At 40.8% G+C, this 24,865-nt stretch overlaps 1 protein-coding gene across 2 annotated transcripts in view; it reads right to left on the reverse strand.

Annotated features, from left to right (window-relative positions):
* Positions 1–1,775: 1,775 nt before the first annotated feature.
* The window catches only part of CNBD1 (cyclic nucleotide binding domain containing 1), a 146,258-nt gene continuing 123,168 nt past the window's right edge, over positions 1,776–24,865 (reverse strand). Inside the window, exons 11-13 of one of the 2 annotated variants that reach the window (XM_081919785.1) lie at positions 21,229–21,296; positions 2,259–2,318; positions 1,776–1,978 (exon numbers count right to left, since the gene is read on the reverse strand). In XM_081919785.1, coding sequence (XP_081775911.1) covers positions 1,844–1,978; positions 2,259–2,318; positions 21,229–21,296 — 263 coding nt within the window. In that variant the 3' untranslated portion in view covers positions 1,776–1,843. The remainder of the gene's footprint in view (positions 1,979–2,258; positions 2,319–21,228; positions 21,297–24,865) is intronic. The other variant, XR_014170648.1, reaches the window with a different exon arrangement.

Raw genomic sequence — 24,865 nt, forward strand, 5'->3', positions numbered from 1 at the left:
AACAGTACGCAGTACTGGCACCTTTGTTTTCCTCTTCCAAATATTGCAGTGACCCTCATGGTCCCTTCCAACTCTATGATTTGACTATTCCCTCCCACATCCCCTGTGCCCAGTTCCTGAGAATAGGCTGATTAGATGGAAATGGAAAGCATCAATGTTTTATCCCCATGCCCTTCCCAGCCCTGCAACAGGGCAAGGCTTCAGAGACGCCTACAGCACAGGCGCATGGTTGTCACGCATATGCACTGCCTTCTGAACCTTTAGCTACCACCACTACTGGTGGGCAGGGCCTGAAGCTTTTGGTGGGCATGGAAGGAGGGAAAAAGAAGAAGCCTGGGTAGAACACACTTCTTTTTTCTTTTTAAGAAAATGAAAACAAGCTTCTTTCTTTGTGCAATCCCATCCCTGGATAATATAGAATTAAACTGATAAATTAGTACACTCATTCACTCTATGGTGCTTCTCATAAATTACAGTGGATCCAAAAAGTACTACTGTTTCCATAGAAACTTGGGGTAGGGATGTGTGCGCTGTTCATAGGAGTCCTTCAGGTGATCCTCTGTGCCAGAATCAAAGTCACATGGAGAAAGGAGGTCCTTGTTTTTTTGATGTGCCAAGCATCTCCCTGGCTTGCGGCCACTTCCAAGACAAACATAAATGGGAGCTCTGTATGACTTTTGCCACAGACATGAGATGCATGAGAGCTCAGTGGAAGTGTTTTGCTCATACCACAAGTGTCTAGTCACAGTATTTGAGGTTAGAAAGGAATTAAGTCAGAATTACAGAGGGATCTGAGGGATTACATGTGGGGTGGCTCATCTGGGAAACACAGACCTGGTATTACTTTGTGTTCCTATCTCATTTTGTACTTAATACCTATTTAAGACCATGTGTGACATAATATCACACCGTGTTGACGCACCTCAACTCCCAACAGTTAATATACATACCCAAAGTCACATAATTTGCAAGCATTCTGTAAAAATCTGTTCGTGCTTTTACTATGGGTAGTATTCAACTCAGTTTTTCTCAGAAGAGGCCCGTTGAAATTAATTGATGTAACTTAGTCATGTTCACCAACCTAGATGACTTTTTTAAAGGATTGGATAAATTCATGGAGGAGAATGCTATCAGTAGCTACTAGCCATGATGACTATGATCTGCCTCCACAGTTGGAGGTGTCAATGCTTCAGAATGCCACTTACTGAAAACCATTGGAGGGTTAGAGTGATCTTGTGCTTAAATCTTGCCTCTGGGTTTCCTACAGGCATCTGGTCATCTGCTGTGAGAACAGGATACTGGACTAGATGGGCCATTGGCCTCATCCAGCAGGCTGCTTAATGTTCTTAATTAATTAAATCAATTAACTCCTAAAACAAATTCATTTCACTACATAGCAACATAATTTTATGTTTAGGGTCTTGGTCCATTTTTTCTTTACTTGCATGTGTGTGTGTTTTAAAAATAAGAAAACCCAGTTTAATTAAATATGGAGAACGCTGATCCAGAAAGCTGTTGACCCTGATATTCTCCATAGGCTTTTTCAGGATAACTAAATTATTCTAAATGGAATAACCTTTCCTACTACTACTATTATTATTAAAAATGAACTGAAATAGGAACATTAAATGGTTTTATAATACAGGAATCAAGAGGAGCTGGACAAAGGAAAGGATACCACAAAGAAATGAATAACAGTAGCACACTGGGCTATTGACAGTAGTGAATGGGAAACAGAAGTAATTTTGAAAAAAGCCACAAGGACAACAGAAGAATGGAGGGAGGAAATAAGCAATGGCTAAACTGTTTGTTTACACTGAATATCCATGTTGTTTTACAGAAATCATCTATAGGTCGAAACGTGGGCATCCTCTTGATTCTTTTTCTCACCCCAGTTGGAAATCAGATGTTTGTGGATCCATTTTCCGACACCAGGACAAATGCCATTATAGAACAATGCATCCTTCAATATGATATCCTGATAATAGGGAGAAAAATATTGGATATGAAAACCTAACAACCAGTACTTCAATATCTAGTAAGCAATCATAATATAGGCTAGTCACAGGAAGGTTCCAGTAACTCCATTCACTTCAGTAAGCAAGAAACAGCATTTATTGATTCATATTGTTTAAACAGTGGACTGTAACTGATGGAAATTATTTAACCTTAAAAAAAACCCAGTGCCCTATTAGGAGTAATCAAAGCAATGTTTTCCTTCCCAAGCCTGTTCAAAATGTTCTCCATTATTTTATTACCTTTGTATGCTCCCATTCCTTTTCTGTCTCTTTTCTAATATATTTAAACTTGAGATCATCCTGCAAAGAAAGAGAGAACAATGGTGAATAGTTTAAACCCAATGTTTTTTCAATTATCTAGCCTTTGGTGGCCTAACTTCAAGAACTACCTAATTTTATAATCCCTCCAAGACTTCATGATTTAATTTATATGATTTTACATAAAATACCTCATTTCTAAACAACATGTCATGGAATATTATCACTGCAGGACACATTAGAATTCAATAACTGTTCTCAAATAAGAAGAATAGCGTTCCCTGCATAAGGAGGTTACTATCAAAACACTGGCATATGTTTCTCTCAGAACCACCCAGCTTTTTTGAACAACTGTCTCTTTCACTCAGTCAGATGTGCATATATACATACACATACACACACACACATATATATACCAAGTTGGTTTTCATTTGTAGAAGGCAAAGACCCTGTACTAAGATACACAAATGAAAACTGCATGTAACTAATGAATACATTAATTGTAGCCCTAAATTAAACATTTTTCTTACTAACGCTCCTCAAACTCTATAGACTAGATTGTACTTTAGGAAGAGCTTTTAAAACAAATAAAGTACTCTCAGTTTTGACTACCATGAATGGACAAAAGAGCAACTTGTTGTAACTGATCTGATTAAAGGTGCAGTAAGTAAGGTATATATCATTGTTGTAAGGAAACACCTGGGACCAATTCTTGAGCTAGTACGCAGCATAAAGCAATATACCTATTTAAGGGATATTTACAGGAACCAAAGGGGATTTAAGTTTTATTCCACAAAACGCTTCTTGGGGGGAAGCCTACATAAAAATCCAGCTATTACACCTCCTGTGTTCAGCTCCTGGATAAGTGCCTTGACCCACCACGGAAACAAGAAAATGCACACAACCTGCGGACTGCCACACAATGTGATCCCCATTGCTACGAAACTAATAATGGCTGGGAGTCAGAAAGTGACAAGTGAGGAGAGATGGAAGTAGGAGAAAGCAGAAACTTGCAGGGTCAATCACTTTAGAAGCAGCCGTTTAAATTCAATAAAAGACAGCATTCCAGAATAAACAAAGGAAAATCCCGTGAGTTCACTTGGAGCAGAATTATGCAAATTAAGACCATTCATGCAAAACATTCAGATGTTTCCCACACATTGAAACTCAGTTCCCCAAACTGAAGTTATAGCGCATATATAAACTCTCCTGAAACATAATATTAACAAACCCAATTCAATGAAAATTGGGCAATAGGGTCTCATCATCTAAGGAAGGCAAGGGTGTGTGACATCCTAGAAATGAGAATCTCTAACTGCCACCCTACCAATAGTACTTAACTGCAGGATTGCAACAGTGAATCATCTTAATCCAACAGAGGCAATATGTATGCAGAAACATACATCTCTATGAGATCACAAAGCTTTTCACCAGGAACTTGAAAGCACAACTGGGGACACCTGGAATTATGTGTGAGCTGCACAGCAGCCTACCGTATCGACTCAGAGTAAGATGAACTGTCATCCAATTGGAGAGAGCCAATCTGATTCATGTCTGAGCTCATCCAATTAAGATAGTTTCATATGTGTTCAAATGAAAGTAACTTCTGCTCAAGCACTGGAGAGGATAAACGTGCCAACAGTGAAGGTGGGGGGGATGCAAAGATAAGGGGAGAACAAAATGGCTGTTAGGTGCTGGAGGGACTAGTAGCACACCTTGCTTTAATACAGGAATAGCTGACATGGCACCTTCTAGATGTTGCTGAACTCCAACTCCCATCAGTTGCAGCCAGTATGATCAGGGATGGTGAGAACTGTAGTTCAACAACATCTAGAGATCACCATGTTGACCACCTTAAAAGACACATCAGCAGCACAGACAAATGTCAACAATACAGTCATACCTTGGATTACAGACGCTTCAGGTTGTGTTTTTTCAGGTTACAGACCCGCTGAAACCCGGAATTACCAGAACGGGTTACTTCTGGGTTTCGGCAGTTGTGCAAATGCAGAAGCACTAAATCGCGCTTTGTGCATGCGCAGAAGCACCAAATCGCAACCTGCACATGCACAGATGCACCGCTGCGGGTTGTGAATGTGCATCCCGCACGGATCACTTTCGCAACCCAAGCGTCCACTGTAGTTCTATTTTATGTATCAAGAAAAGTACTGTATTTTTCCATGTATAAGACAACCCCGTGTATAAGACGACCCCTATTTTTGGAACCCAACATTAAGAAAATGAAAGCCTAAAATAGAAAGGAAAAACTGGATGATTGGTGGTGGCAAGTTGTTGATCTTTTGGGGAGCGATCACCCTCAAAGTTTCCAGCATGAGGTGCATGCAGTGCACCATGGTGCAGAAGCAAAGGTGGCGACTGAGGCACCACATGCTCCCCCTCAGTGGAAGTGACTGGAAGGAGGCTCCCAAGCAGGATACCGAGGAAGAGCCGGGGGAAGGCAGCACCCACTCTGCGCCGGCCCATGCCATCAAGCAAACTGAGCTGAGAAGGTGGTGAGCAGGATGCGGGCAGGGTGGAGTTTGAGAAGGGAATAGGGGGGAAAGGAAAGAAGGGCAGGGAGAGGTAGCTGAGGCAGCTCTCAGTGGCGGCGGTGGCAGCTGCTCTCGATCCTGTGGTTGAGGCGGCGGGGGCTTCAGGAGGCGAGCCAGTCGCCAGCATGCAGCCCAGAAGGGGAGGAGAAAGGGAGGACAGCAGCAGGAGGGACCACCTCAGCTTGACCAAGCCAAAATCCCAGACATATGCTTAAATATTTAAAAACTTCCCCTAGATGCCCATGTTCTGTGTACAAGACGCCCCCCAATTTTTTACTATTTTTAAAAGCAAAAAACCTCATACACTGAAAAATACGGTATATGCTAGTTAGAAAGGCATTCATTATCTAAGGGGTTGTGGGTGGCTCTGTGCTCTAAACCACTGAGCCTCTTGGGATTGCTGATCAGTAGGTTGGCGGTTTGAATCCCCGTGATGGGGTGAGCTCCGGTTGCTCTGTCCCAGCTCCTGCCAACCTAGCAGTTTGAAAGCACACCAGTGCGAGTAGATAAATAGGTTCTGCTGTGGCGGGAAGGAAAACAGCATTTCCGTGCACTCTGGTTTCTGTCACAGAAAGTGGTTTAGTCTGGTTTCTGCCAGAAGTGGTTTAGTCATGCTGGCCATGTGACCCAAAAAGCTGTCTGTGGATAAATGCTGGTTCCCTAAGCCTGAAAGCGAGAAGAGCGCTGCAACCTCATAGGCACCTTTGACTGGACTTAACCGTCCAGGGGTCCTTTACCTTTTTTACCTTTACATTATCTAAGCTTGCACAGACAAATCAGAAAAAGTTATTGGATCATGAAATCATAGATTCCTAATGGCTGGCAAGGACCAAAGGAGTATTGAGTCTGACCTTCTGTTGTGTAGAAGGACTATCCATCCCCTTGGCACCACAATTAAGCATTAACAACCCAGACTGCATGAACACTACCCAAAGCTGTTCAAAGTGGTGCTCCGACATTCTCAAGAAACTAGTCTAGTATACCTTGTGGGTGTCACAAGCACTACAGAATTGGATTATTTGTGGGAAATTGCATATGAATTAAAAGAAAGCATGTTACCATTAAGAGAATAATAGTCAATATTTTCTCATTAGAAAGTTAGCATAACCTGTTCACCATTTCTGCTCTTCATATATATATGACCCAGAATGAGGGTGGATGACTTGGAATATATTATGCTCTTCCCATAAATTGCTATTTAACCAAAAATTATCCAAGATTAATAAGCACACAGTTTTCCCTCCAGCATTCATAAAAATAATGAGGAATATTGAGTGCAAGGTAGGGAATATTAATTCTAAGGGTTTAAAAAATAATAATTCCACATTAAAATGATGTTAATGAAAATATATATCAAAACTCCAATGGGAAAATTAAAATGCCACCAGCCCGAGAAAATTACGGTGCCATCAGCAGTCATCTCAAGTCATTTAACAAAGCCATTTAAGAAGTTCCTAGTGGTCACAAAGGAACTGTCAATCACTGGAAACAATTCCAAATCAGCTGCGGAATTCTAAAAGATGGAAAACTATACAACACAAATGCAACCCAATAATAATAGAAAGCCACACAAGTTAGCTCAATGTTTTATATTAAGGGTTGTTTTTTTCTAAACCATCTAAATAACAATTGTGACATGATAAATTCTCTCACCTTTGCCACCTGAGATAAATATGTTTAGGACCCACCCTGTTTTTATGATGGCAAGTTGTTTTAAACTGTGTTTAATGTTAGATTTTACATTGTTGTAACCCATCCTGGGACCTTAGGGTAAACAGTAGGGATATAATAATTATTATTTTCAAAGAGACACTTGTCACAATCCAAAGAATGCTAATGTGATTCTTCTTGTGAGCTAGAGTTTCTGGGTTTTATTTTCCAACTACATGCCTCCCAAGGGCCCCAGAGAAAAAAATTATGGGACAATCAATTTTTGTGTCAGACCTCAGTGGCCATTTTGAGTGCCGCAATCTCGTGAGCTCTCTCACTGTGCTCTTGCTCCCCCCAAAAGTACTTTTTCAGGGCTTTTTGGTTTAATGATTTAAGGGAAAAGTGACTCTTCTCAATTTATGAATTAATCCATGTGTTTATGTACATTTTAAATCATTACAGTTTGTGTGTGTACATAAACCTACAATCTGCAATTATTACATTCATCTGTATTTTCCCCTGATTATTACATTCTAATTACGGTATATGTTGTGAGCAGGATTTATTTATATTGGATAGCAAAAATGAGCAAATAGATTGATTGTATTTTACAAAGAACTGCAATATGTCTTATCTGTGCCATAAAATTAGACTAGATGTCTGTCATGTTTAGGCAACAATATGTACCTTTCTGTAAGGGCTTCAGTAAATATTCTGTATTCTGAATTTTGTCACATTTACAGCCCGTATAAATATAACCAACCCAAAATTATTTCATGACGCAAATTTATTGGCAGATTACTTGTAATCATTTTCCTCCCTGTTCATTTCAAATCTGGATTTCAAAACATCACGATTCCCCAGCTACAGAGATACTGGTCCCTTAGAGAAGCTGCTTAACTTACTATGTACACAAATTATGCAGCACCCAAAGCCACCTAAGGATGATCATAGGAAAAGAATGCAGCCTTTTCCTAGATCTGGCCACTCCTTAGCTCTTCAGAAACATCTGTGATTGTGAGCAGGGAGATTTTTATTAAATGTATTATTCTTATTTAGGATGGATTCCAAAAGATTGAAATAGATGTTATGTGATCACTGGAAGCCTATTAAGCTTTTCGGGTGGGAGCAGGGATACTGTGTTAATCTGAGGGCATGTTAGTCGTGTAAATGTTAACAGCTAGAATGCTAGCTTTCCACAGGTAATCAGTGATATACTGTAGCCAACTTTCATTTTTCCGGGATGAATCTCAGCAACTTGCAATGCTCACAGTCAAATACAATATGAGCACTGTGGCCCCAAAAGTTGCTTACTGGCTTGGATTTTAAATCAAGACAGAGAAGGGAAAGCAAAGCCCTTAAATAAATGAATGTTAATTCCAGGGAATGACATTCAGATTTTTATTTGCCCTGGATCACTGCTGTATTTACTGTTGATTTCCGTTGATGTTTTAATGTTTTAAATTTCTTTAAATCAATGGTTTTTTGTTGTTGTTCTGAACCATCTTGGAATGTGAATAAATCTTTAAATAAAGCAATTAAATATACAGTATATAATAAGTTGTTGCTCCTCCAATCCCTCACGCATCAGCCTTCAAGCCACCGGTCACCATCACCTTAAATTCCTTGCTATGATGGTGATGGTACATTTGGGACAGAGACAAGACTTCATCAAACTTCCTCAAACCTGGAGTTGACCTGTATCTTTGTCCCGTCCTTCAAAGGTGAAATGAGCATCTTTCTCCTCAGTTCCGTCTGACCAGTTTTCAGCAGGGGTTGGCTCCACACAGGAGTCCAGTTGGGAGCTCCCAGGTAGAGTCTTTCCCAGCAGGACTTGCATTTGGCCTCAAATTAAAAAGATGTCAAATACAAGCCCCAACGAACAATCCGGAATGTTCTTTGAGGTTCCCAGTTGTTCCTTTGAAACTGCAGGGACATTCTACATTTGATATCACCACACACAAGTGTCATATGAACATGTGCACCTGTCACCTTGAGCCAATTACAAGCTCTTTGCCTATGTCACAGGATTGTTGTAAAGGGGGGGGGAGTGCAACTGCTGTAAACAAAAACACCTTCAACAGATAAATGGAATGAAATAAAATTTTAGCTATAAGCTGTCTTAAGTTCCTGTCATGGAAAAAGTTGAGAGATAACAGCAGCAGCAGCAGCAATGGAAACTGTGAGAATGATCAGGAACATAGGTAAAGGGACCCCTGACCATTAGGTCCAGTCCATTAGGTCCATAAGGTCGACTCTGGGGTTGCGGCGCTCATCTCGCTTTATTGACCGAGGAACATACCAGAGCATAAATCCTATTCAACACAGTGGGACTTAGTTCTGAGTAAAAAATGCTTAGGATTGCATTGTAAGGCTGAACAGTCTTTACCCAGTTACTTGAAAGTAAGCTCCGTTGACTATAGTGGGACTTACATCTGAGTAGACAGTATCAGGCTCCATTTACAATAAAAGGAATAAACATTCCATGGGCTTCCTTAAAGAGTGGCTGACTGCTGAAGCAGTGCAATTAAAGAATTTAAAATGGATTTTCTTCAAAATTATGGGAAGGGCTTTGTATGCCTTCTTCACAATTTCCTGCATTTGGTGCAGGTATTTTATTTTCATTATAAACAGGACTCTATGCATGTGTGTGTGTCTATGCCTGTATGTGTGTGTGTGTGTGTGTGTGACACACACACACACCACTTTTAATTGTTCTTCAAGACGTGGAAAGAGAAAAAAGGGAAACCGGAACATTCTGGTATCAAATCAGAAACCAGGATGGCTTCTGTAATTCTGGGACTGTCCCTGGAAAATCAGGACAATTGGAGGGTATGTAGGAGCTTGTCACTCGAGTTACAGTGCTTGTTGATTTATTTATTTTTCGGGGGCGGAGAAGGAATAATAGCATTTTCTGTAGCGGAAACAAATAAAGCTTTCACTGGGTGAGAAAGTTTTGTGTTTCCGTGGTTATGCTAAATGCATCTTCTACTGTATCATAATAGCAAGAAGGGAGCCAGACAACATCATTTTATCCACAGCTCAAGCACTCTAGGACTGGAGTATTAACTTCCTTTTCTGCTACCATGGCAACAAGTTTTGCAAGAGTGTTGGTTTGGAGAGAGTTTTTTCTTTCTTTCTAAAGCCTCTTGTTGCTTTTTTCCCCCTCATAGTTTTTTTGCCAGTAACCTAATCTTTCTAAGCTTTAAGTGTCTTGACCTTGGATGCTAACCCACTTATTTGGAAGTAATTTCCACTGAAACAGTGGCCACAATCCAGCACATGCTTAGGTACACTTAAGCCAATTAATGCCAACAGCTGAAGCACACAAAACTCTGTGTAGGGTTTGTTTGTTTAGGATTGGATTGTTGAGCTGCCAATCAAATGATGTTCATGACCATACATGTACAGAGAGGATACAGTTTCTGATAGAAAAAAGCTAGTATTATTGAAACTCAGTTTAATGCACCATTGTGAGAAGTTTTCCAATACTCTGCTATGTACTTTCTCACAGTAAAAGGAATAACATTAAGTATAAGGAATAAAATTATTTTATTTTTTTTTAATATAATTTTTATTAAGTTTATAATATACAAAATCCAACTTCCAAATACATATTTCCATAGATCTAATAGACTCCCCCCATCTTCCGAGCACTGCATTCTCTATCGATTCAAAACCTCAGCAATTTGTTAACTTATTTTAAACATAATAATACGTCTTCCATTTTATCGTGATATCTGGTCTCTAAACATTACAGTCCAAATCCATTAATTTTTAGTTTCAACACAATAAAATTATTTCATTACACCACTTCTGTCTTGTTATACCTTATTTTCCAATTCAAAAATTTTCCGATGCTGAAGCTGTAATTTCCTAAAAAGGAGCATTTTTTAACATTCATACAACTTATAATGCTTTTTCAAATAATCCTTGAACTTTTCCCAAACTTCCTCCGTTTCTTCTTCTCCCGAGTCTCGAATTCTGCCAGTCATTTCAGCCAGTTCCATATAGTCCATCAGCTGCGTCTGCCATTCTTCCAATGTGGGTAGATTTTGTGTCTTCCAGTGCTTTGCCATCAAGATCCTTGCTGCTGTAGTAGCATACATAAAGAAAATTCTATCTTTCTTTGCCACCCTCTGGTCCACCATGCCCAGGAGGAAGGCCTCCGGTTTCTTGGGTAAGGTAAATCTAAGCACCTTTTTTAGTTCATTATGTATCATCTCCCAGAAGGCCTTCACCTTCGGGCAGGTCCACCAGAGGTGTAAGAATGTCCCTTCCTCCTCTTTACATTTCCAACATTTGTTGTCAGACAGGTGATATATCTTTGCAAGCTTGACTGGGGTCATGTACCACCGGTATATCATTTTCATAATATTTTCCTTCAGGGCACTACATGCCGTAAATTTCATTCCGGTGTTCCATAACCTTTCCCAGTCTTCAAACATAATGTTGTGCCCCAAATCCTGTGCCCACTTTATCATGGAGGATTTAACAATCTCATCTTGTGTATTCCATTTAAGCAGCAAGTTGTACATTCTCGAAATTAACTTAGATTTTGGCTCTAGCCACTCTGTCTCTAATTTCGATTTTTCCTCCTGGAAACCCACTTTTTTGTCCGCTTTAAAAACTTCCTGGATTTGGGCATAATGCAACCAATCTCGCACCTTGTTTTTTAACTTTTCCATACTCTGCAACCTCCAATTATCTCCAATTTTTTCAATTATTTCCCAATATTTAGGCCAGTGGGCCTCCATATTGAGTCTTTTACGTGTTTTGGCCTCCATCGGTGAGAGCCACCTCGGAGTTTTACTCTCCAATAAGTCTTTATATTTTGACCAGACCATAAAAATTGCCCTTTTGACAATATGGTTTTTGAACAATCTATGAACTTTAACCTTGTCGTACCACAAATATGCATGCCACCCAAAAGCATTATCAAATCCTTCCAGGTCGAGGACATCGGTGTTCTCCAATAAAATCCAATCCTTCAACCAGCAGAGGGCTGCAGATTCATAATATAACCTCAAGTCCGGCAGGGCAAACCCCCCTCTTTCTTTCGCATCAGTTAGTATTTTAAACTTTATTCGGGGCTTTTTGCCCTGCCAGACAAATTTAGAAATATCCCTCTGCCATCTTCCAAAACATTCCACCTTGTCCACGATCTGGAGGGCCTGAAACAAAAATAACATTTTCGGCAATACATTCATCTTTATAGCAGCTATTCTACCCAACAAGGAAAGTTTCAGTCTTGACCATGTTTCCAAGTCTCTTTTAATCTCTGACCAACATTTCTCATAATTGTCCTTAAACAAATTCAAGTTTTTGGAGGTCAAGTACACCCCTAAGTACTTTACTTTTTTAACCACATTTAGTTCCGTTTCTTTTCTGAACTCCTCTATTTCAGTAGTTGTCAAATTTTTTGCTAGAACTTTAGTTTTTTGTTTATTCAGCTTAAATCCCGCCACCCGACCAAAGTCAGAAATTAATTCTAACGCTCTTTTAGTACTAGAGGCTGGCTCCTGTAATGTTAATACCAAGTCATCTGCGAATGCTTTCAGTTTATATTGTTTCTCTCCGACCACAATTCCCTGTGCCAACCGGTCATTTCTGATCATGTTCAATAGCACCTCCAGGACTGAAATAAACAGCAGAGGAGATAGAGGGCACCCCTGTCGTGTCCCTTTTTCAATTTTGAACTCCTCTGTCACCACGTCGTTTACTATCAATTTAGCTTTTTGTTCTGAATAAATTGCTTCTATTCCATTTTCAAACCCCCGCCCTACTCCCATCCTTTCCAAATTTTTCTTCATAAACATCCAAGAAATGTTGTCAAAGGCCTTCTCCGCATCAATAAAAATCAACACCGCTCTTGTATTTGAGTTTGTCTGTAGGAATTCCAAAATGTCAATGATGTTTCTTGTGTTATCAAATAAATGCCTGCCAGGGAGAAAGCCTGCTTGGTCCTTATGAATCACTTCATTTAATAATTTCTTAAACCTGCTTGCCAAAATGTCTGCAAAAATTTTATAATCCACATTTAGGAGTGAAATAGGACGGTAGTTTTTAAGTTGGGTTTTTTCAGTTTCTAATTTTGGTATCAACGTGATGAAAGCTTCTTTCCACGTTTCCGGTGCCTTCTTCCCCTCCATAATCTGGTTACTAACTTCCAACAGTGGTTGTATCAACGAATCCTTCAGTACCTTATAGTATTTGGAAGTAAGTCCATCTGGTCCTGGAGACTTGCCCAGTTGGAGGTTCTGAATGGCGCATTCAATTTCTTGGAACGTAATATTACAGTTCAAGGTTGCTCTCATTTCCTGAGGTATTTTTTGTAATCCATTAGTTATGAAAAATTGGTCCACCTCCGAATCTTTTTGTGGCCTTTGTGAGTAAAGTTCTTTGAAATATCTCTGGAAACACTTTCTAATTTCCTCGGGTTTCTGAACCATTCTCCCTTCGATCTCTAGATTTGTAACTGTATTAAGCTTTTGTCTCTTTTTCAGCTGCCAAGCCAGCAGCTTCCCACACTTGTTAGCAGATTCAAAGGATCTTTGTTTCATTTGTTTAATTTTCCATTCCACCTCCTGATTTATCAGTTTCGAATATTGTGCCTGGAAAAACTTCACTTCTCTCAATACTTCCTTTGATTTAGGCCTGGATCTCAATTTTTTCTCTCCTTCTCTTATTTTCTCCAAAATCTTCTCCTTCTTTTCATTCCAGAGCCTTTTTTTGATCGTATTCTGCTGTATTAGAAACCCTCTCATAACTGCTTTACTTGCGTCCCAGATTGTTCTTTTTTCCACATTTGTCTTTAGATTTATTTCAAAATAATCCTTTAAAGCTTTTTGGGCCTTCCTAACAATCTCCTGATCTCTTAACAAAGCGTCATTCATTTTCCATCTGAAAGATCCGGTTGTGTTTAATCTCAGTTCCATTCTCAAAGCATTGTGGTCGGAGCAGGTTTTTGGGCAGATTTCCACTTTTCTAGTCTTAGGTGCCAGTCCTCTAGTTATCCATATTTGGTCGATTCGCGTCCATGTCATATGGGCCTCAGAAAAGAAAGTTCCTTCTTTCCCTAGAGGGTTCTTGATCCTCCATATATCAGTCAAGTCCAAATTGTCAGTCATTTCAAAAAAAGTTTTTGGTAGTCTGCCGTCTTTCGTTATGTTAGCACTTTGCGACTTATCCATATTCACTGAGACGACTCCGTTCATATCTCCCAACATGATAATGTTGTTGTAATCCAAATAGTCCAGCATAGTCTCATGCAGCCTCTTGAAAAATTCCGATTTCCCTTCATTTGGGGCGTATATTCCTAAAATTAAAAACTTTTCTCCTTGTGTCTGAATTTCAACCGCCAAAATTCTGCCCTGTTCATCTTTAAATACAAATTTTGGTGACAAGTTCTCCTTTGCATATATCACCACTCCTCTTTTCTTGACTTTGTCCGATGAAATAAATTCTTGGCCTAACCTTTTATTAATTAACACTTTTCTGTGGAGTCTTGTCACATGTGTTTCTTGCAAGCAGATAATGTCCAATTGTTCTTTTTTCAAAATATGAAATACTTTTCTCCTTTTTTCTGGAGAGTTCCCGCCATTTATGTTCCAACTAAGAAGCTGTAGAGACATCCTGGTCTAGTACTTAAGTATCACAGTTGGGTATCTATGTTATCCTCCGTTCCCGAAGGATGTGGTGCCGGTCCGCCTCCAGATGGTCCTGGTGGTAATCCCGGTGGTGGAGGCCAAGAATCTGCGGCTCTCTTTTGGAGGTCCTCCTCGTTGTCGTGCAGGAACTTCTGCTGGTCCTCTAGTGTTTTAATTCTTACCTTCTTTCCTTTATAGGTAAATGATAAACCTTGAGGGAATTCCCACCTGTAAGGAATTGCGTTGTACCTTAACAGTTTGGCCAAGTCTGTATATGAGGCTCTAAGGTCCAACAGATATTTAGGAATGTCTCTATAAATTTCTGCTCTTTTGCCTTCAACTTCCAGAGATTTTTTAAAATGTTGGCCTAGTATCTTGTCTCTTTCCTCTCTTGTTCTCAAGCAAACCAAACAGTCTCTGGACTTGTCTTTCTTAGCCGATCTTCCCAATCTGAAGGCCGTCACAATTTTAAAGTCTTTGTCTTCCTCAACCCCCCAAAATTTAGAAAATAACTGCGTCAAGAATTCCTCTAGGTTGCCCTGTTCCAGTTCTGGGATGGCCCTCAGCCTAAGATTGCATTCCTTACTTTTCAATTCCACCATTGACAGGTAGGCTTGCTGTTCTCCTACCTGTCTTTTCAGAGGTCTTACTTCCCCTTTGATCTCCTCGACCTTTTTGCACGCTTGCTCAGCTTTTTGGTTGGCTTCCGCAGCTAGTTTATAGTTCTCTACCGTAGCTCCTTGCAATTTCTCAATGGCCTGGGTATGCTGGGAAACCTGATCTGATAACTTACTGATAGTAGATGTAGCTCTGTCAATTTTAGATGACTGATCATCCACCTTTTTATTCAGAAGTGCCAATTGTTCCAAAATTTGTTTCAAGACTGGATCAGTTCCTCCAGTTGCCATATCTTCTGTGGCAAGCGTTTCAACTTCTTCCTCCTGCGCCGTCAGCACAGTTGGTACAGAGGATCTACGTTGATGGATTAACGTTGTTTGAACAAGCTGCCCAGCTCTCTTATCTTTTTCTTTAGCTTCCTTAGCTTTAGCTGCTCTTGTTTTCCCTGGGCCACTCATTCCCCAGCTGCCTCTGTTCAAGGTCAAATAGTCTTTCAATCCATGAGAAAGGCAAGTCCAGAATGTAAACAATTAAACCACAAAAAATCTCAATATGGTACAGTTCCCAGACCTCTCTACCTCCGCAAATCCACTAGGGGGGGTGTTTCATAGGAAGGAAAGTTTCTTTTCCACCATCAAAGTTCCTATTTCAACTTTTATAGTCCCCAAGTTCAAAAAGGAGGCTTCCAGATAAATCTGTTTCAAAGTAGTGCCACAAGGTGACAGAAAGGTTCCAGTATCAGTATTAAAGCGATAATGTATCCATCAATGCGACAATTTGTACTTCAGAGAAAGTTTCAACAGCCTGACAGTTCTCCTTTGCAACACTGGCAGCCCGACAGCTCGGTTATCCCCTTTAACTCCACGTCACTCCACAGTAGGGGGAAGGTTCCGTGGCAAAATAAACCAAAAGATTTAATCCTTCAATCCTTTTACTTTCTAAAAACACAGTCTATTGATGCCCCTTCGTGCTACTTTCAGAGTCTCTTTTTAAGCGCTTCAGCCCACACCGAATTCTTTGCTTTGCTCTGATTAGCAGGATCGGGAGACGGACTTCCTGTTACTCGCCTCCCGTTTTCAGCCGAATTAAATGAATTTAAGTCAATCTTTAAGTCAATCTTTAGTACTCCTTACTCACGGGTAAATTGCAGCCAATTCCGATGTTTTTCAAGAAGAAAGGTCGACGCTCATCAGCAGCAGCAGCGCGGCTTCACTTCCGCGAAAAGAGCGATGAACTCGCAGCGCCGCTCCCCCTTTGACGCTCCGGAGCCTCTTACGAGGTCCCTTCTCCGTTTCTGGGGGGGCTTCTGGCACCCGCCGAGTCCCACGGCCGCAGGCTCGCTCTGCCTGCGGTTTGTCTTAATGGGTCTCCGCTTTGCCGCAGCGGACGACCCTTTTTCGCGGAGCCCCTCTTCACAGTGTAAAGAGGACCGCCATTGCCGTTTTGCGCCACCTCCGGAAGTCCAGGAATAAAATTATTTTAAAAGGAACCATTTTAAAGGTGTCTTCATATAATACGGCAATGCTGAACAGTACAAATCCCATCTTACAAATAAAAAAATACTTGTTAGATAATACATTCAACTTGTGAAGGAGAATTTTCAAATGCCAAAATGACTATAAACTAATCTTTATCTAGTTTAAGAAAATATTGCTATTAACATGCAAAAGAAATTAATAATACTCATTATTAGTCCTGGAGATTTGTGTGCTTGTGTGTGTGTTTACATTAGAGCCAGAAAACAGGCTAATACTGAAATGTGTATGTGTTACTTATTTTATTGAGGATGCTAATTACAAAGAAGGCTTAAAGAAATGTGAAACACATCTAAATACTAATTAAAACCAAGGTTAGGCTGGGAACCGTGGTTTACCACTTGAAACAAGACTCTGTGAAAATCCTCATTATGCTGGGAAAAAAGGTTCCAGTTCACCAGTTTGACTGACTCACTGCTGTTGTGGAATATTTTATAAATATGCATATTCACTATTACTGTCCTTGGTAGCTTGCTTTCATAGGCAGGCAGCTTCTGTTTGAAACCTTTGTCATATTTAGCCCTTGGAAACACCTGATAACCTGCCCCATAACCTGCCCTTTAGAATGATATTTCCATATCTACCAAACCAGGGGTAGAGGAAAATGCACACATTAAGAGCAAGAACATTTTCTGGTGAATGTAACATACAAGAAGCAGCATTATCAAATAAATCAAGTTTCTAGGGTAATATGCAATGCTATATTCTTGTTGTGGGGTGAATGGGTTGATAGGGGAAGGGCAGTATCTCTGGTGGGGGACACATCATGCTCCTCCTGGGGTAGTTTGTCTACCTTTCATCTCCACCCTACACTCAGCTCTCACCTGTGACTCCACTGTCCAGCAAGTGACAGTGATCACACCCCAGGAATGGCCTCGACTGGCTGGCTAAACCAGGCAAAGGTAGTCGATGAGCCTCAAACCCTTGGTGAGTTGGGGACTTGCCCTGCATGTCAACACAGGCTCCAGTGGATTGAATGGGCAGGACCAACAGTGGGTCCAAAAGTCAAAAAGGTAGTTTCTGCATGTGCTTTAGAGGGAAGTGATGGGCAGATGGGGCTCGTCAAGCTAGGAAGGTAGCCTATCTAAGACGAGAAAAACCTCCTAAACCTCCACTGCCTTGTGGGATACCTTTGGGAGAAGATTAGGCTAAGGAATAAACCCAACACAAATCCAGAGTGGAGTTCCTAAGACATTTGGATGGCACTTTGTACGCCACATTCCACAAGTCCTGGTGCCAGATGTGTTGCTCTGCTTTCCTTTGGAGCACATCAGTGAGGCTGAGAATGGGATCTTGTCATAGGACCTCCATACACACTGCCCAGGCTTGCGCCATAGGAAGGTCACTTCGGAGCTGCTAATGCAGCAGTTTGACTTCACCCCTGGAGGAGCACTCCATTGTCTCTTGAGACAGATGGATGCCAACAATCCTTGTTGTGAATTTACATCATGTGTACCAGAGGTAAGCAACCTAAGGCCCGGGGGCTGGATGTGCCCCAATTGTCTTCTCAATCCAGCACATGGACAGTCCAGGAATCAGCGTGTTTTTACATGAGTAGAATGTGTCCATTTATTTAAAATGCATCTCTGGGTTATTTGTGGGGCCTGCCTGGTGTTTTCACATGAATAGAATGTGTGCTTTTATTTAGAATGCATCTCTGGGTTATTTGTGGGGCATAGGAATTCGTTCATTTTTCCCCCTTCAAAATACAGTCCAGCCCCCCACAAGGTCTGAGGGACAGTGGACCGGCCCACGGCTGAAAAAGTTTGCTGACCCCCAATATGTACTATCTCTAAGAGAAATAGTTTTGCATGTTCATGACTGTGTGCATGTTAAGGGCGCATGGTTATGTGTGGGTCTGGCCTCATCCACTACTGCAATGTGACAGTTCTTCATGCTGAAAAATGTTCCCACACCTGATTTTAATGCTTCTGCATTACTACATAACTAGAGAGCACTCCAAATATGTGGGAATCACTAACTTACATTTGGCTGTGCTGATTTAATTTGCTCATTTCCAGTATTTATAGACTGCATTTCTCCAGAGATGCCCACAAAGCAGTTTACACAACAGTCATGAAAATAATCTATCAAAATAATATGGCGTTAAAACAAACAAACAAAAAAATCAGCTCCATAAACAGACATAGTATAACTTACCTAAAATATCTGCTGAAATAGGATGGTTTGGGTCATGTGTCTGCAGGTCAACAGGGAGGAGGCCTGTCTGATCTCAACTGGGTGGGAATTCCAAAGAACTAAGTCCACAATACCTGAATGCACATCTCCTGATGGATACGAACCATGCATCTGAACCACGAGGGACCACTAACAGAGACTCTCAAAAAGATCTCAGTGGTGAGGCAGGGATATAAGGCATTGTGTGGGCTTTAAGGTATACTGGAGCTGAATTATTAAGGGTTAAAGAACCTTGAACTTGGCTTGCTAACATGTGGGCAGTCCGTGCAAGCCTTTAAGCACCAGAGTTATTACGTGTTGGTGGTTGTCTGTCCCCAACAATGGTTTAGCCACAACATCTTACATCAGATGGAGCGTCTAGATTTGCTCCTTCCAAATAGATAGGCACTCAGCCACCCTGAGCTCACTTTTAAAGAGAATGATTATGTTTGTTTTGCTAAATCAATTCAAATGTCTACATAATTTTAAGAGTGTGTCACCGGACAGGCAGATTTCATATGAAACTAAATAAGATATCCTCCACTCAGCTTCATGGCTTGACAAGACCCGCAATACATCCTACACATAGTTGCTAAATGCACCAAGTTCTTTACAGTTCTTCAGTAGGTTGAAGACTTGGTTCACCAGCCTCACAGTATTCTTCACAGACTCTTTTAGGCAATCGAAACACAATAAAGCAGAGCATGAAACACAGACTAGAATGGTAAGATTCTTCTGTATGATCCAGATGAGGTTGAAAAGTATTTATTGGGGGGGGCAATGAATGTTGCTTGCTTAATTAATAAAATATTAAATTTTAACCACACCGAATTATGCAATATTTAAGGGAAATATGAATATTTGATGGTATGGAAGTTGCAGCAACTTCATAAAAATGGAGTTTAAACATTGACAGTCTCTGTGGCAAAGCTATGTTGACTTTATTTTAGGTCAGTTTTCATTTTTCATATGAAAAATTGCTTACTTAAGAAAACAGTAAGATGCCTGCTGGCACAGGACCACCTAAGCCCACAGCGGCCAACCAGATGCCTATGGGAAGCCCACCAGCTTCCTGCTATTGTTCCCTGGAAACTGGTATTCAGAGTCAGACAGCCTCTGATCCAGAAGGTATTATCTAGCCAGAATTACTAGTAGCTGTTAAAGGCTTCCCCATCCATGAATTTGTCCAGTCTCTTTTAAAGCCGTCTAAGTCTATGACCACTTTCACATTATGCATTGCATGAATAACAACTTTCTTTGGTCTGTCCTGAACCTTACCCACATTTGGCTTCATTGAATGACCCCATGCTGTAGCATTATGAGAAGAGAGACAAGAAACATTTCTCTCTATCCACATTTTATTAACCTTTTATCACATATCTCTACACTCACCCTTTTGTCTAAACAAACCCTAAAAGTTGTTGCGTAACCTGTTCTTTTTAGGTCCAGACCTGTGGTCATTCTGGTCTCTTTCACACCTTTCCTATTTCTGTAATTTCTCTTTTGAGATACAGTTACCAGAACTAGACACAAAATTTGCCAAGTACTTAGTATTCCACTCTCGGCACTCCTTGGCTTATATCTCAACCAGCCTCTCCTGTCAGTCTGCCCGCCTGCCAGCTGATCAGTCAGGTTTTGATGCTTCTCAGACTTCCAGCCAACTAGCCCACTCCATTTCCCTCCACCTCCTTTACTTTTCTAACTAACTCAATATTTCACGGCTGGTGAAATACTCAGTGCTTATTGGGCAATTTCTGACTTTCCTCCCCTATGCCTGCTGATACCTCCTGTGTGCAAATGTCACCATTTTGGCCACATAAGGATTGGCACTCACCCCTGCACGTTTCAGACAGAATGAACTAATGTGACCTGCACAAAAATGCTACAGTATTGTTCCTGTTAAGTGTTGCAGCCTGCCATGTGCTTTTCCAGTACAGTGGTACCTCAGGTTACATACGTTTCAGGTTACAGACTCCGCTAACCCAGAAATAGTGCTTCAGGTTAAGAACTTTCCTTCAGGATGAGAACAGAAATTGTGCTCTGGCAGCGCGGCAGCAGTAGGAGGCCCCATTAGCTAAAGTGGTGCTTCAGGTTAAGAACAGTTTCAGGTTAAGTACAGACCTCCGGAATGAATTAAGTACTCAACCCGAGGTACCACTGTACACTCAGTTTCATTCCACCTGCAAAAGTCAGTCAGCATTCCATAGCATCTGAGCATGCTCATCATTGTGGGGCTATATTAGGAGCTTCCCCCCAATATTTTCCCTTTTGTACTTCTGCAAGGTTTGGAACATAAGAAGAGCCTGCTAGTTCTGCATTCAGCTCCCACCAGAAGCCTGAGAGCCAATAAAAAAAAAAAAAATCTGAACTAAGCTATAATCATACTAAATACTATGATCTTCTGGACAATTTAGGGTCTAATCCCAAAAGCACAAACTCTGCAACATTTGCCCTACTACAGGGCTTTTCTAATGTACAGTAGTACCTCGGGTTACAGACGCTTCAGGTTACAGATGCCACTAACCCAGAAATAGTACCTTGGGTTTGGAACTTTGCTTCAGGATGAGAACAGAAATCGTGTGGTGGCGGCGCGGTGGCAGCGGGAGGCCCCATTAGCTAAAGTGGTACTTCAGGTTAAGAACAGTTTCAGGTTAAAAAAGGACCTCCGGAAGAAATTAAGTTCTTAACCCGAGGTACCACTGTATGCTCTTTCCATCCTGTTGCAAATTTTCCTTTCTCCCTTCGTGAAATTTCAAAATATTTTACTTACAAATGTGACATTTTCAAACGATGGCTGTACTGTCTGTTCAAAGAGCAACTGAATCTCTGGAGCTAAACCTGCAATGTAATGAAGGGGAAGGAAAGTCCCTGTTACCTTTTTTAGGAAAGCTAAGGAAAGAAACAGAATAAAGTGCAGTCCAAATATTATCATTCCTGAAGTACGGTAAATAGATTCCAGGGCAACAAAGACTATTGTTACATTTCCTTGGAATGGGGTTTCCCTTAGTTTTGTATGTTGACAGCTACTTGCTTTATGTAGCAAATGCTTTCTACTATTATATTAGACTTGCAACCATAAAGAACTATTAAATTATGGAGCCACATTCATGGCCCCAGTGCTAAACCTGAGTTGGCTGAATTGCATTCCTCAAGGCCAATGACATGAAAAAACACTGCAGTATTATGAAGAGCTACTCTCTCCCAACCCCAGTCCTTACATATGACTTAGGACCATATCATATCACTCCACTTTAAACAATATCACACTACTTTAAGCAGTCATGGCTTCCCCCAAATAATCTTGGGAAATGTAGTTTATTAAGGGTGCTAGGAGTTGTAAGAAGTCTCCCTTTTCCTGGAGACAACTACAATTCTTAGGACTGACAGTTAAAACCACTCTGCAAATCATAGCTCTGTGAGGGGAATTGGGGTCTAACAACTCTCAGAACCCTTAACTAACTACAGTTCCTAGGATTCTTCGGAGGAAGATATGACTGTTTAAAGTGGTATAAAACTGCTTTAAGGGTATAATACAGATATGGCCTTACATTTAATTAAGTTTGCATATAGTTATAGTGTTGGAACAATGATTCTTCACCACTGTCGAAGCAAAGATTCTTCAACATCAACTTTGTTGGATTGGTAATGTGATTCAGCTGTCTGATCATCGTCTTCCAAAGCAACTACTCTATTCCCAATTTAAGAATGGATAGCGAAATACCAGTGGACAACAAAAGAGGTTTAAAGATGCTCTCAAGGCAAATCTAAAAAAATGCAGTATAAGCATGGGAAATTGGGAAAAACTGGCCTGCAAAGAGTACAATTGGAGAACAGCCTTTACCAAAGGTCCCTTGGACTTTGAAGAAGTGTGAACTCAGGACAAAAGGGAGAAATGAGCTAAGAGGAAGGCACACTTGGCAGATCCTCACCATGATCAACTCCTGCCCGGAATCCTCTGTCCCCACTGTGGAAGGACATATGGATCCAGAATTGGCCTCCACAGTCACTTACGGACACACCGTTAAGACTGTGTTCATGAAAGACGATCTTACTCGGCTATGAGAGATCGCCAGAGAAGAAGAAAATAGTTATAGTATAGTTCAGAAATCTAACTCTTCCCTATGCCATAAACTCAAAAAGTGTTTAAGGCACACTTTTTCTCTCTTTCTTGGTTCTTTAGCTCATTCTGTACTCTGCTGAAATCCTAACCTGTCATGCAGGATTTTTGCTTCCAGATCCTCAAGGTCCTTCCAATTCTATTTGGATGGGATTAGTTGCCAGTTGGTTACTTGGAATGGTAGCTTCAGTAGTAGCAACAGAATCCATGTGTCTATTCCAGTGAACAGACAAATCAGGAACTTAGGACCACCCCTCTGCTAATGACAAGCATTCAGCTCCAAGAAGTAACCACAGGATAAGATACCATGCCATATCAATATTGCCTATGTAGCACATCTGTTTAAGGCCACATGCTAAAACAGATGGAAAATTGCAGCAATTTGGAGCTTGAGCTTTTGCATGACTCCAACTCCCATCGTCCCTGAACACTGGACATGCCAGGAAAGGCAGCCCCAGACAGCATAGCCAATGTTCAGGGATCCTTTAAGACATGAGTAGGCAAACTAAGGCCCGGGGGGCGGATCCGGCCAAATCGCCTTCTAAATCTGGCCCGCGGATGGTCCAGAATTCGCGTGTTTTTACGGGAGTAGAATGTGTGCTTTTATTTAAAATGCATATCTGGTTTATTTGCGGGGCATAGGATTTCATTCATTTCTCCCCCCAAAAATATAGTCTGCCCCCCCACTAGATCTGAGGGACAATGGACCAGCCCCCTGCTGAAAAAGTTTGCTGACCCCTGCTTTAAGAAAATGCTGCTTTCTTTTGATATGGCCATGTTCAGTGTCCTGTCAGACATGACTTTCCATACCACAGATAGCATTTCCATATCCAAGACAGGAAAAGCAGATAACAACAACTATTAAACTATTAAGTGTCCAAACCTAAGAAAATGAAGAGAGAATAATTAGCATTTATATAAGCAATGAAGAAGAGAAGGAGGGGGGGGGGATAAGCAGTAATTACAGCCAAAGGCCGGAAGAATAATGGGCAAAGGACACAGCTGCTACAGTTTAACAAGTCAGCAAAATAATAATATGGATGGGCTTTGGGGTCCAGATTGCTAATTACTTAAACTCCCATTTATGGAGCATGCTTAGCATCTGGCTGTCAGAAATATAAAGGAAGTTGTTGGGTACTGAATATGTCTGATAATCTGCTGGTTGGGAACGACTGAGTTACAGCTGGGATTTTTAGAAAACCAGGGCCAAAGTTTCAGAAATAGATGGCTTGGGGGGGGGAATCTGGGGAGGGGGGGTATAGGAAAGAAGTACGATCTATTTATTGGCTAAGCTAATGCCTCCAGTAACAATGGGGGAGAAATTCCATTTGATTCACATTTTAAGCTGAACCTACCTAATTCGTATTCCTGAAGCATGAACTGAAATGCAGCTATCCTTCAAAATGTGAACTTTTTCAAATTTTACAATGCAACCCAAAAATGTGTGCAAAGGATGTGTGCATTAGGGGAAAGTGTGCATATCAATGCCTTTATTGGTGAAGCTGACATATAAAAGTGTACTCTATTCAGGAAGATTGTTTTCGGAGGAATGACCACTACAATGCTGCTGAATTCTCAGGGCGGCTTTGAAAACAAGAACTGCAAGCGTATAAAAGCAAGTACATACACTTCAGGTTACATACGCTTCAGGTTACAGACTCCGCTAACCCAGAAATAGTACCTCGGGTTAAGAACTTTGCTTCAGGATGAGAACAGAAACTGCACGGCGGCAGTGGGAGGCCCCATTAGCTAAAGTGGTGCTTCAGGTTAAGAACAGTTTCAGGTTAAGAACGGACCTCCGGAACGAATTAAGTACTTAACCCGAGGTATCACTGTACCAGTTCAGAAATTACTTTTGGGTGATCAGATCCCACTTTACCCTTTAAATGTACAGTGCACATTGTCCTGATCAAACAAGAAGGAATTCTAAGTAGACATGCATAGGATTGTATTGTTTAAAATTTATTTATTTATTTAAAAACAAATAAACTAGATTTTAGAATAAGAACTGGAATTCATTTAGATATTGGAATGATTGGGTCACTATTGTATTAAAAATTAAAAAAAATAAACCTATATGCCAGGATAATAAGTAATAAGAACCCACAGTTATGTCACCTTTAACACATACTTGTACATTCCATTACCACTGGCAGTTTTCCTGCTTTCCCTCTCTGTTTAATTTTTATATTCTAGCAGCAGCAGCAGCAGCAGCAGTTCCATAACTGGTCGATTACTTGAATGATGGCTTGTGCCAGAGAAATGGGAGCAGTGTGTTGGTTGCAGGAGG

Source organism: Podarcis melisellensis (genome assembly GCF_964234715.1).
Source record: "Podarcis melisellensis genome assembly, chromosome: 7".
NCBI lineage: Eukaryota > Metazoa > Chordata > Lepidosauria > Squamata > Lacertidae > Podarcis > Podarcis melisellensis.